The sequence below is a fragment of the Juglans regia genome, chromosome 11, assembly GCF_001411555.2.
Source record: "Juglans regia cultivar Chandler chromosome 11, Walnut 2.0, whole genome shotgun sequence".
Classification (NCBI taxonomy): domain Eukaryota; kingdom Viridiplantae; phylum Streptophyta; class Magnoliopsida; order Fagales; family Juglandaceae; genus Juglans; species Juglans regia.
Window position 1 is genome coordinate 1,307,194 of NC_049911.1, and position 13,234 is coordinate 1,320,427.

General features: G+C 35.0%; 2 protein-coding genes across 2 annotated transcripts; both read right to left on the reverse strand.

Annotated features, from left to right (window-relative positions):
* Window positions 1-2,233: 2,233 nt before the first annotated feature.
* On the reverse strand, window positions 2,234-6,458 carry LOC109011048 (probable protein S-acyltransferase 17). Its single transcript, XM_018992065.2, has 10 exons — window positions 6,122-6,458; window positions 5,940-6,033; window positions 5,201-5,295; window positions 4,779-4,946; window positions 4,622-4,694; window positions 4,492-4,544; window positions 4,205-4,296; window positions 4,059-4,111; window positions 3,620-3,745; window positions 2,234-2,803 (listed from the first exon to the last, which is right to left on the reverse strand). Exons 1-10 carry the CDS (start codon window positions 6,268-6,270, stop codon window positions 2,528-2,530), a joined length of 1,179 nt encoding a protein of 392 aa, XP_018847610.2. The 5' UTR covers window positions 6,271-6,458; the 3' UTR covers window positions 2,234-2,527.
* A 2,110-nt stretch (window positions 6,459-8,568) lies between these two features.
* LOC109011049 (histone H2AX-like) lies at window positions 8,569-9,755 on the reverse strand. Its single transcript, XM_018992068.2, has 2 exons — window positions 9,420-9,755; window positions 8,569-8,933 (listed from the first exon to the last, which is right to left on the reverse strand). The coding sequence occupies exons 1-2, from the start codon at window positions 9,630-9,632 to the stop codon at window positions 8,712-8,714; spliced, it is 435 nt and encodes a 144-aa protein (XP_018847613.1). The 5' UTR covers window positions 9,633-9,755; the 3' UTR covers window positions 8,569-8,711.
* Window positions 9,756-13,234: the final 3,479 nt, after the last annotated feature.

Sequence of the window (13,234 nt, forward strand, 5' to 3'; positions counted from 1 at the left end):
CTATAAATATGATTTATACTGCACTTCAAGGAACGAAACAAGACGTTTATCTCTTCCCAAAAATCCCACATGTACCACCACCACAGAAGAGTCTGATTCCACCATGAATTCTTTTAATCCCATTTGCTGAGCCATTGTCAAGCCACCTAGAAGAGCCCGACCTTCCGCAATAGTGTTAGAAGCCACTCCATAGTGATATGCAAAACCAGCCAAAACTCTACCATTAGAGTCCCGAATGATGCCCCCTCCACTTGCTGCTCCAAGTCCATGATTTCCAATTGAGCTCCCATCTACATTGAGTTTAAAGCATCCCCTTCTTGGTTTCGACCACGCCACAGCCGTCGGAGTTTCTTGAATAATCGGTGATATCGGACAATTCAATTCCTGGAGTATTTTCAAGTCTTCCCTATGCATCTTCTTGAACTTCCGGTCTTGAGAAAAAATGTCAAGTAAGGCACCTTTAACCCGCAGGACAACCGCACGCCACTCTATGGTTCTATCTTCCATTCTCGCATCACATCTTGCCCTCCATACTGCCTAGGTGATCAGAATAGGGAGTAAACCACGGCATAAACCAGCTTGAGAAGCAAAGGACGCACGAAGCCACCATAAATTTAGATGTGGGTAGAGATTTCACTTAATCGCCTCAGGCTACCCAAATCCAGGGCTGCCGCTACCTCAGCCTTTTGGCAATTTGCCCACCTACTCGATCAACAATCCTCCAAATAGACTGCAGAAACAGACCATCTCAAATATTTTGGAGCATTTATTCTTCTCATTCTAAGTATTTTAAATTCACATTCTTTCATTAAAACTCTTAAGGAATAATTTTAATAAGACTTTTTCAATTAAGATCTATTCTTACAAGAATAGTGCATAACCATGTATTCCTTAATTTTAGTTAGATTTTTCAAACTTCTCGGAATTGTACAGGCTCAAGACAGTCACACAAACAATATTTATTGCTCCAACGGCTATGGAGGACTCGAGTCCAAACAAAACAATTTTCTAGTTTTATCACTGGACTGATATTTATGAAACATAAAATAATGTACTTAGGCCTCGTTTGGGAAATGAGATAAAATGAAAAATATCTTAATGGTAATAAAATAATTTGAGTAAGATATTTTAATACTGGATTTTGAAAAATAAGAGAAAAAAGTTAAATATTGTTAGAATATAATTTTTTAATATAAATTTTGTTTGCAAATTTTTTAAAAAAAAAATTGAATTATTTTTTATGTTTTATTTGAAAGTTTAAAAAAGTTGTAGTTAGGGGTGTGCAAAACCTCTGCAAGCTTTGACTCCGACCGATGTCTGCTCTGACAGAGTTGAAAAAATAGTAGTTCAAAGTCGGAGTCGGAGTCGAAGCCAACACCAGGTCCGAGCTTCGAATTCCGACTCCTATATATGAAGTAAATATATTAAAAATTGTAATATAAGTGTAAGCCATTTGAGTGGCCTAACGGTTGACGTAGTGTTTTGCAAATACTTAGTTTCGAGCCCCCATACAAACTGATTTCATTAAATTTTCTGTTTTTATAAAGAATAATGCTACTATACATTCTCAATTTATCTTCTCATTTTGACGGCTCATGCATTTAATTTTATTTCTAATAGTTAAAGAAATGACTATTAGTGTATTTGTATTTTTTTTATTTTTTTTAAATGTTTAAACATGTTTAAAAAATATTTGAAATAAAAAGCAAAAAAAAAAATACAATTTGCGTTAGGTGGCACAAAAAGTGGGCACCTGCAAACGGCAGATTAGCACCACTTTTTTATAAAATGATGCCGTTTTGAGCCATTTGACCATTCCCTCGAGGATGAAGCACCACAATCTCCGATACCATGCTCTATTGCACCAAAGTAAGCACCACAATCTCCGATCTCGTCTTTGTTACTATGATTTTTTTTCTTTTTTCTTTTGTGTTAAGATTGTGGGTTTGGTTGCTGATCAGTGAATGTTTGGTGGGTTTGTTTGGATTTTGGATGAATATTTGGTGGATTCTCTCCCTCCCTGGCTCCGACGTTCCAACTCCGATCAGAGTTAGAGTTAGTCGGAGTCAAAGGCCAAAGTTTGAAATCAGAACCCAGACCTAATTATAATGATTAGATGAAAAAATTAAAAATTAAAAATTTAAAAATATTTGTATTTGAGTGATATTTAAGAACAAGATGAGATGAAATGCCATGGAATGGGATGCGATGGGTTCTCAAAAAGGGAAGGAAGAGAAGAAAAAAAGACCTATTTCAGTAAATTATTCAAATGTAACTTTTACAGAATGCGGTGTGCCCTGTTTAACAATATTTCACCATATCCAGAGCAATCTATTGTCCCAGCATAATGTGCCATAGCCTCAAATTACAGCAATTATGGTAAATGTAAAATGTCCTGATCTGATTCACACAATCCTTTCCCGGAGCACCTGGCTGGTCATCTAAGGACCAAAAATTGCAGGAACAGGTTATCAAACAACCAGCTCCAGTTGATGTTATCAAAAGCAACAGAATTTTAATGGAAATTTCAGCCAGACTTTGATTTTGTTTGAAAAAGCGAGGATCTCGTCGATGGGGGAAAGACAATCTCCAGAAGGTTTTGGAAGAATCCTTTATCGTATATGTTATTTTTAACAACCTGCATATCTTCTAGCGGCGATTTTCGGAAAAAGGCTCTCCATTTGCTCTTCGGAGTATTTCCTTCACTTCTCATCCCACTGACACTAGCTTTGAGGGCAGCAGCACTTGCCTTTGCTTCATTTAGCTTCTTCTGCCAGCTTAAGTAATCTTGCCACTTAAAAGTCTGTATGAAAAATCCACATGGCACATTAATTTTCAGGGTTCTAGTAATGAACCCAAAGCAGTACGGTTGCAATGCAGCTAAATGATAATATATTAGTTTCATAAAAGAAAAACGAGATACAGTATGAATCACCACACGCATAATAGCACAGGACCATTGGCCATTAGAACCTAGAAATTCTAAAAGAAACTGCAGATGGCAAATGAGGAAAAGGACTAAATAATTTTTTTATGAGTGAAGCTCCTCTGACTTCACAAAATAGATATGGCCTCAATATTCTCCAAGACAATGGTCAAAAGCAAAAGGAACCCAGTACGTCTACGTTTTGAGAGAAAGATACCACTCAGCAAAGGCAACCTTGATTTCAGTGGAAGCCAATTGTTCAAAGAATCTTTCTTTCTAAGTTACTTCCATAAGTAAGCTGATACTCACTAAATTTAACAGAATGACTCATATTTCAAGCATCCAAGTTGCCAACTAATATTGTTTTTTATAGAAATTTCATTATCAGAAATGTGACGTGATGTACTTCAGAGATCAAGCAGTTGTTTTCACTGTATCATCAGCATTTAGAGAATTACATGTACCACAAAAGCTGCAAGCCTGCAACCATTTGAAGCACTGATACCATAAACCAAACCCTCTCTTCTCCCATCAAAAGAAACCAACAAAATTAAAAGGAGAAAAATTCAGAAAGTCATCCTGATGCAGCAATGCAATGTAATGAGCTTTCCCAAACATCTTTTCCTCACTGTAGATTATGAAGAGAAAGGATGAAAAGTTGTTTCAGCAAAGTCAGAGGAAGGGAAAATAAACCTCGTTCGTCGTGGTATTTGTGAGGCATAGGTTGGCATGGTAGCCAAAGAAACCTGCCAATAGCAGCGAAACTATTGCCAGAAACACCATCAGAAGTATTTGAGTATTGTAGGAGGCCAACAACCACTGCGTCACACAAGAAAACTATTAAGCAAACACAAGAGAGTCGGTAAATAGACATTTGTTATAGCCCATACCCCACACAGAATTAGAAATGTGCAATCTAACATAAATGGTTCAACTATGGGACTTCAACATTGAAAAGAACTAAATATTCGCCTATTATCAGAAAATAAATCAGAAAGTTTTTTTTATAGGTAAAAAAATAATAAATCAGGAAAGTGATAAGCTTCTAGACTTATTCTTAACTTGCCACACAAAAAAATGGACAAAAAGAAATCTTTGGATGACAAAGAAGCAAAATAAAGAAAGCAGTCACCTGTACAACATGTGGAGCTAAACTACGAAAAGAATTGTCAATGCCATAATAGACTGCAACAAGAAATAGAGGAATGGATATTACATTTAGCCTCAAATGTAACTAAACCATTAACTAGAAGATGTCTCAAACAAATATCAATTTACCAGTTAAAATATAAGAAACTCTTAATTCTTTTAATTGTCCAGCAAGAACCAACCCAATGGTAACTGTGCCATATATGCAGAGAAGAAAATGCCTGCAAAATCACTAAAAAACAGATTACATAAATAGATCATAAAAAGTTGAATAAACAAACTAAGAGCAAACAGAAACAGTATACTGATACACATGTCCAATAATGTTGATACCATCAAAGACACTGCTCATTCATTGATTTAGAATAAATTGCAAAACCAAATACTTAAATGACACAAAATCATGCAGTACTCACCACAAAAGAAAAGCCATAAAGTAGCGCGTGTTTCTCTCCCCTATACAGTTATTCTGTAACAATTGAAATATTTTAATAAACACCACATAGAACATCAATTTATACAAGAGAAAAGATTTGAGAATTCAACCATCCATCCACAATGATGATCAAAGCGAGCAACACAGCGATCACAAACGCTGCAGTGCTTGGACCTGGCAGGTCTGAGCCAAAGAAATAGAAAAGGTCAGTGCAAGTTGAATTCCAGAGAATCTTCATCACCAACAAGAAAAGGGTGATAAACTCACTTGGGAATTTTGCAAGTTGAACATTCTTTCTCGGAATAAATAATACCGTCGTATGGATAGGCAGAGATATATTTTGAAACATTATCTGCCTTCACAGTTCCTGGATCAGAAAAGCTAGTCAATAGAAAGAGCAGAACACCGACACCTACAGCCAACAAGCTTGTGTACCTGCAAGGACATGCAATGAATAAGAAAACTCAAAATGGAATTGTGCTAAAATAAACTAAAACAAAAGAGCCAGAGACTGTTGTGTTTGGGTAGTGAGTTGATCTCAGATATTCTGTGAATAGTAATGAAAAAGTAATAACAGAATATTGAATAGTAGTGAAAAGTATGTGAAAATTAATAATAAAATAATAAATAGTAGTGGAGTATTCTCACTACCCGAACTAGCAGTAAGTTACAGACTCCTTAACATATACCTGTGAACTCCACTTAGATAATAGCCAGGAATATATTCAAAGGAAGAATTTGCAATAAGGTAATAGGTTCCTCCAATTATTGCGAGATATATGATCTGCAACAAAACAGTAAAAATAACTGAGATTAATTCTAACTGGGAAAGAAAAGGAACAATATTTTCTAGACTGGATCATTAGTAAGCACAAATTTTTACAAATCCACAAGTGACATGATATAACAATTGAGCTTCTGAGTGCACATCTATATACATATTCTTTTAAGTTCTTCCCTTTGCAAGACTACCCACCCACCCCATTCTATACCAACTACCAAGCCCATTCCAACCATTGGCCGTCTCTTGAGGTCTCGAAATGGAACCTCCCTCCATCATCAAAACCCCTTTATAAAAATCAAAATTTTGATACGACTGCTATCAAAATTAAAGAACAAAATAAAAGGAATTTTCTTCCCATTTCCGTGATTCATCGTCCAAACGCCTAAACATTTTGACGAGAAAAAATAATCTCACTTCCCCGACCATCATTCAATTTCCATCAAAACCCAATTCTTTCCCAATTTCACTCTCCCAAAAGAAATTTATAATCACTCTAATCCCAACCAATAAAAGACGATGAACTCTCATATAGTTTTTTTTTTTATTGGCACCGGGTGTCCGGAACAGCGTCCCGACTAATCCCGGGGCCCTCGGCAAACTCTCATATAGTGGCCATAGAACTAATAGAATTTTGTTTACCAAACCTGTAATATAGGATTGGGTCGGTCGCAGCAGAAATACTCCACGGAGAGCATCGCATTGGTCCCCTTGGAGCCAAACACAGCCCCAACGAACCGCCTACAAATTCAGAAGCAAAGTGACAAATTAGGGCATAGCGACGAAGTTGATCGCGAAGAAGACTGAGAGGGAGGGAGAGAGGGAGTACAGGAAGTAATCGTAGGCGCCGAAGGTGAGGAAGTAGTGGATGCGTTCGATGAAAGTCCCCTGAAAGATAGGCCACTGACCGCAAAGAAAGGAAATCACCACTAACAGCGTCACCAGACCGTGGCAGACCAGAACCCACTGCACCGCCATCTCTCAGACGATTAATGTAAAAATTCAAAATTTTGGAAAAATACAAACGCTCACTGAACACGAAGGAACATTAACAAGATGTTTCTCAAGGACCAAACGCTTGCTCCTCTGGTTTTGGCGTTGGGTTTGAGTTTTTTGTTCGTGGAAGTCGCAAGTTTTTGTCCTTCAAAAGACCGTTGACTTCCCGTAGAAATGTCTGCGACAAGTCTTCCGTCATAATAATTTACTTTCGATTATTATTTATCTTTAATTCTATCATCTTTCGTATTATAATTTTTGGAATAAAATAAAATATAGTTGGCTTTGTCTTGTTACTATAATCTTGATAAAATCTTTCTAATTCATAAAAAAAAATAATAATAATAATAATAATAATAATTAATTAATTAATTAATTAATTATGAAAATACTGATGTTTAATGAATTTGTTTTTTTTTATTTTTTATTTTTTGAATTATGAAAGAATAAACTTTAATGAGCTTTATATCTAACCCTGTCTTTAGTAGGTTGTTTCTTTGTTATCTTCTCACAAAAATAAGCTTCATGCTTCTAAAATTATATGCGGTAATATGCAGTAATATTAGATGTGTTTTGGGGGGCAAACATCCATGTGTATCATATTATAAACTAAGATCATCCCTTAAATCCAGAGGAAAACAGGTTGGGCTCAGTGGCTCCTCCTGCTAAAATCAAGTGTTAAAACTTCCAATCCTAGAAAATCTAAGGCTGAAAACTACAAATACTTGAACAAATGATGTTATGGAAGGATTAATATTATCCCATAATAACATAATTCAGTAGTCTGAAACTGCAATAACTTCTATAACATGATGGTCCTAAAGCCATATTTTATTGCTAACAGAAAGAGAATGTAACTCTCAGTACAACATGATAGGTGGACGCACGATCATTCACAACATAGAATACCCAAAAATTTTCAAATAATTTGTATCGAATTTCTACCTTCTGAGTTCTTCTGTATAACAAAATTTCACAATCCAAGATGAAATTCAGAAAAATGTGAATGGAGCTTGAATTCCTGAGCATAATAATGCATGACCTTACTGATTTTTCTATGGACATGGTTTCTGCAAGTTCAGCTTTTGCTAATCCAGTACAGAAAATCTAACTTGAGAAATCCATTTTCTTCTGCGTGAAACAAGTGTACCGTTTCTAACTGTTCCATGATTGACAGAGAAATTCAGTAAATAACATGTATATATATAGTAGCATGGTTCTCTTCCTGTCTTTGCACACAAAACTATGTCATGGCTTCATTGTCAGTAAGGCCTCCCTCAGCAATTCCGTATAAAACGATACTGATCAGTTGCCACACCTCCCAGTGCCATGCATGAGGATCTGTTGAGAGTATGAAAAAATACAAGTTGCCAGGGGCTCAATGCTCAAATAAAGGGACTCGATGTTTTCAAGAGCAACGTGAAATGCAATATGTTTGCAACATGCTGTAGTTGAGTAACTTTTCCTGCAATTGCACAAACATGCATAAAATGGAAGGTGGTAAAAATCAGAAGCAAATAAAAACAATGCAATCAGCCACACATCTTATATCATGAACTCGCTAATAAAGAAACTAGAAAGAAGTTTTGATTCTAATACAGCAGCTGCCAGCTATCACATCATAACTCTGTGCGTGTCTGTATAAGTTATAACAGCGCTCAAGTGCTGATAAGAAGAACTAATAGAATTCCCTTCATTGTTTCAGCAAAATGCCACGGTTTATGCATTTAGATCTTTCTTCTTTATTGTTTGACCATTGATCCAATCATACCATCTGGCATCTAACATAGTTGTTACTTTTAGGTCTGTCGAAGGATGGGTAAATGGTCAGGCCTCGAAGAGAGTGGACAGTGTGCTTTTAAGAAAAAAATGTCAATTATTAACTTGCAATTCCTAGTTGCTATGTTGCTCTTCGTGATCTAAATGGTTACTCCGCAAGATGTAAGATTATCTATCATGGGGGCTGAACATGTCCAATTTTCCTGAATTATTGTCTGCTCGAATTCTTTTAATCATCTAGCTAAAGCCGTAGATAAGTTTGCGGGATTCAAAACAGAGCTTAACAGCGTCTGAAACGAACTCGATTTTACTTGTTTGACCCATTTCGGCATTAATTAAAAAATCTATCAGCTTTTTGTTCCTAACATGAAGATTTGTAATTCCATGCAGGCAAGTGCACTCTTTGGATAGGTAAGTGGAGTGTCATTTATGTTTTTAACTCTCTCAAATACACTCTTTGCTTGACAAGGATGAGAAGAAAGATGAAACGAGACAACATTATTTAGAAAGCCTCGAAGGCACAGAATCAAAAAGCTAATTTGATTGATTTCATTAACAAGAACAAAAAATCCCAATAACTCGGGTACAAAATTGCATAGCAGGTATATATTACACACTGTGATACGAAGGAGACTTGAAAGTGCTTAGAACTCCTGAGAAGCCGATCCAATATCGCCTTTGCCTTTGCCAACCTTCTTCGGCAGAAGAGTCTGGTGGATGTTGGGTAAAACACCTCCATTTGCAATGGTCACAGACCCCAATAGCTTGCTCAGCTCCTCGTCATTCCTCACAGCAAGCTGGATGTGCCTCGGCACAATTCGGTTCTTCTTGTTGTCTCTCGCTGCGTTCCCAGCAAGCTCCAACACCTGTTTATACAACCATGACGATGGAAATGAGTTGAACGTCCGAAAAATTAAAACTTAATGCCTTCTTTTACAAATCTGATTCCACAGATGACATAAAATGAAAGAAACCATAACAATATCAATGACCTAGAAATAAAACTAAATATATATTTTTTCTAAACCGATCGACATCTGACCCAATGAACAGAGATCAACAGAAGCCCCTAATTAATTGTTAACCATCGATACTAAACCTAATTAATCAAAATAAAAATTCAATTCCTACGCCAGAATTACAAAATCCAAACACCAAGAAAACCATCAAATTGGAACTATAAAAATCAAAACCAAACCAATCCAAGCCCTTAGATATTGAACGTAAGAAACCAACCACTCAGTTTTGAAATAAAAATGTAAAATTTAAAAACAAAAACGCAATTTCAGTCCATCAATCAAAATCAAACCAAACTTAACCCAAATCCGAAACCAAAATGCGAGAAAACGAACCTCAGCCGCGAGGTACTCGAGCACAGCCGAGAGGTAGACGGGAGCTCCGGCACCAACACGTTCGGCGTACTTGCCAGCCTTGAGAAATCTAGCGATCCTCCCCACCGGGAACTGAAGACCAGCCTTATGCGACCTGGACACAGACTTCGAGGCCTTCGGCTTGCCCCTACCGCCCTTGGTAGACGCACCACCACCAGCTCCCGTCGAACTCATCTCAACGATGATTAATCGAAAACCGGACGAAGAGGTAAAAGAGATAGACCACCGAAAACCCTAACCCTAGCTCCTTTGCGATTTTCTTCTCTTTGTTGGTGGATGGCAAGAAAGGCAGTGCTTGATTAAGAAATGGAGGTTGTGTTTATATAGGCGGTGAGAGTAAGAGCTTATTGGTGGAAAGTGCATTCACGCGGATTGCCAACGTGGCACCCGCTCTTTTCTTTTAATTACTTTTACTTTTGGTTTTTTCGTTTTCGCGGCTTGTTTCGAATCAGTCAGTGGTGCTAAAACGACGTCGGTACTTGTCAAGTGATATTCGTAGTCAATTTTTTCCTTTTTTGGCCATTTTTTATAGATATCAAATATATTGATCATAATTTATTATTAAAAAGAACAAGCCCTTAATGAAGAAAAATATTTTTTAAGTATCTCTTTTCGTCCGGTTTAGATATAAAAGTCTCATCAACTAATCTTATCTAATCATTACAATTTTTTAAAAATTTCATACAAAATATAATATACAATTCAACTTTTTTAAATTTTAAAACAATAATAATATTAAAAAATAATATTCTAATAATATTTTATTCAATTTTTAACTTTTATCTCGATTCATCTCATCGTAATTCACTATCCAAACCTCTCTTAGAATCATAGCTAACCTCTATTGGCCAAACACATGAAGGAATTAAAAATAAATGCAAAAAAATAATAATTTAGTGGGCAAAAAAGGAGATTTATGTAATATAAAACAATCCTTTTAACCAATAGAGTTATTGATTTTCAATGAACAATTTAGAACAAGTTACTGTGATTTGTAAAATCACATAAATATTTGTGTTAGATTTCAAATAAATTATTGGAAATTATAAATATAATTATTTTATAATTCACTCAACTTAGGCTTAATACTTATTATAAAAAATATATATACGAGACTTAGGGTCTGTTTAAGAATATAATTATTTTCAGACTACTTCATTATTATTTATTATTATTGTATTAATATTTATAAATTATTTTACTATTATTTATAGATGATCTGAACTACTCTTAGCATCTACACAGATTCTTAGTACTAATATATGTTTTACTTTACAAATAAGGTTCTTCGAATTTTTTTTTTTTTTTTTTTTTTTTTAATAAACGAGTTTGAACATATGGTAAACAAAAAGAAAGCAATTGAGGGTTTCAAGAATGACCCAAAGCTATGGCCCAAAATTTCTGGATAGAATAAATAAAGACCATGATCCAGGAGCCTGCCTTACCCTAAACAAGGCCCCCAAGCTCCACCACCTCATGCATAGGATGGGTTCCATTTATTTACAACTCATTGCCCCAACACATTGGGCTCTTAAAAAACAGGACACTCTTAGCATATCTCCAAAAATCCAAAACAATTTTTTTTTTTTTACCACTGGGATTTTGGGTAAAATGATAAGTTAAATGGTGTAAAGTTTTTTTTATTATAAAATAAATTTGACGTATTATATGAAACCGCTTCAATTTATAAATTTCTTTCGATATTGCTTGTACTTTCCTTTATTGATAGGGGGTAGAGACTTAACAGCAGATGAATGAATATATATATATATATATATTATATAGCAAAAGATAAGAATGGCTGAACTGAAACCTGATGCTGTTTCTCCATCCCTACTTCATGTCACAACAGATACTAATAAGAGTAATAATAATGGGCCATACTTTGGGCCCATGTAGAAGATACTGGAAAGCTTGAGTTCCTTTGTCAAATCAATCAAACTATTCCAAAACTCCTCTCCTCTCTTAGTGATATCCAGCAACTGTGCACTTAGTAGTTCATTATACTCCTAAAGCTTAAAAAAAAAAGAAGGCCCATCAACTAGATTCCAATTTCCCAGTTTCTGTTCTCATTCAATTTATTGTCAACAACATTCTCATTAGGATCTTTTGTTGGAAAGAAAATTGGAGCTTGGGCCCTCTTAATGAAGTTTTTGCTCACCCTAAATTACAATATGCCATTTTTTTTGCCTCAACAAAATTGAACCTTTTTTTTTTTTTTTTGGATTTTTTGATACAAATCCAAACATGATGGATGACATAATTATTTAAGGATTTTGTTATATAGCAGTCACTATTCACCTTCACACTCTATATCTGATAATTTTTTTTTTTATATATAAAATATGGAATGTGAAATAGTAAATAATAGCTCATGTGAAAAATTATTCATTATTTAATTAACATAAGATAAGTGTACCCCACATTTGATGGCAGTGTTTCCAAATGTCCCATGTTGCTGTCATTGGACATAATTAATTTTGTTTTGTTATAAATATATAATATCAAGATTATAGAACACATGCAATATTCCATGTTTTAATAATTTAAAAAATGCAATTTTTTTTTTTAATTATCTATAGTCTATACTTTTAGGTAAGCCATCAAGAAAGGTAGGGAAGACAATTATTTAAACTTTTTTTTTTTCTTTTAATTCTCTTGACAGTGATATTGAGGACTTCTTTGCCTGTCGGTCCTTTGGAAATGTGTAATCTTTCATCACACGAACCTTAGAGATGGTTCAAAGAAAATTATTTTGGGGGAATAAGATTTTGAACTCTTGACCCATATATGCAAAGTGGCTATTGTTGATTGTTGGTTCAGCAATGAAGATTTTGTAACATAGGTCATGTTTGGCTACCAAAACCATGAATAGTGAGGTAAGATAAGATGAAAGTTGAATAAAATATTATTTTGTAATATTTTTAATATTGTTTTAGAATTTAAAAAAGTTGAATTGTCTATTATATTTTGTATGAAAATTTGAAAAAATTATAATAATAAAATGAGATGAGATGAAATATTTTTACTATTCAAACAGAATCTTAGACTCAGATTCAACACGTGGAGGCTGCGAGTATGTATTTTGTGTTAATTATTATGGATATAAAATTTTAATTGAATTCATAAACTAAGTAAATTAACCACAATCAATACTACTAATCATAGGTATAAAAAAACAAAAAACAAAATAATGTGCACATCAAGATTGTTAATGGCGAATTGGAACAAAGCAGCCAATTCATAATGTTATAAAAACATTTTATAACTAAGATTCAAAGACTCAACTTCACGAGCTGCCCAACATCATGAATACTCTACAAATTATGCAAGCATTGAAACTCCAACCTCTTCTATATATAGCATCATTTATGAATAAAATAGAACTCTCTTTCAAACCAGACCAGGGAATGTGAAACTAACTAGGAGGGAGGCCATGCATATATGCAGCTATATATGTCCCAATTAAGAACAGATATCAGAGGGAAGGTGGGGGCGAGCTGGGGAGACCCAAAACTGCAGAAAAAGCCAAAAGGAAAAGAAAGCTAAAGGGGAAAGGATGAAGAGGTGTTGAAATCTGGTCCATACAACACAATTAAGGAAGTTTTTTAGAGAGAGAGAGAGAGAGAGAGAGAGAGAGAGATTTTTTGTTTCTTTGAGTTAGAAGGAGAGACTCTTCATGTGGATGATAGCATGCAGATGAAGAATCCAAAAACTGTTCCTACTTGTTGACCTAACGCCACTGCAGTATTGCTTCCAAAGCCCCACTGTGCTGC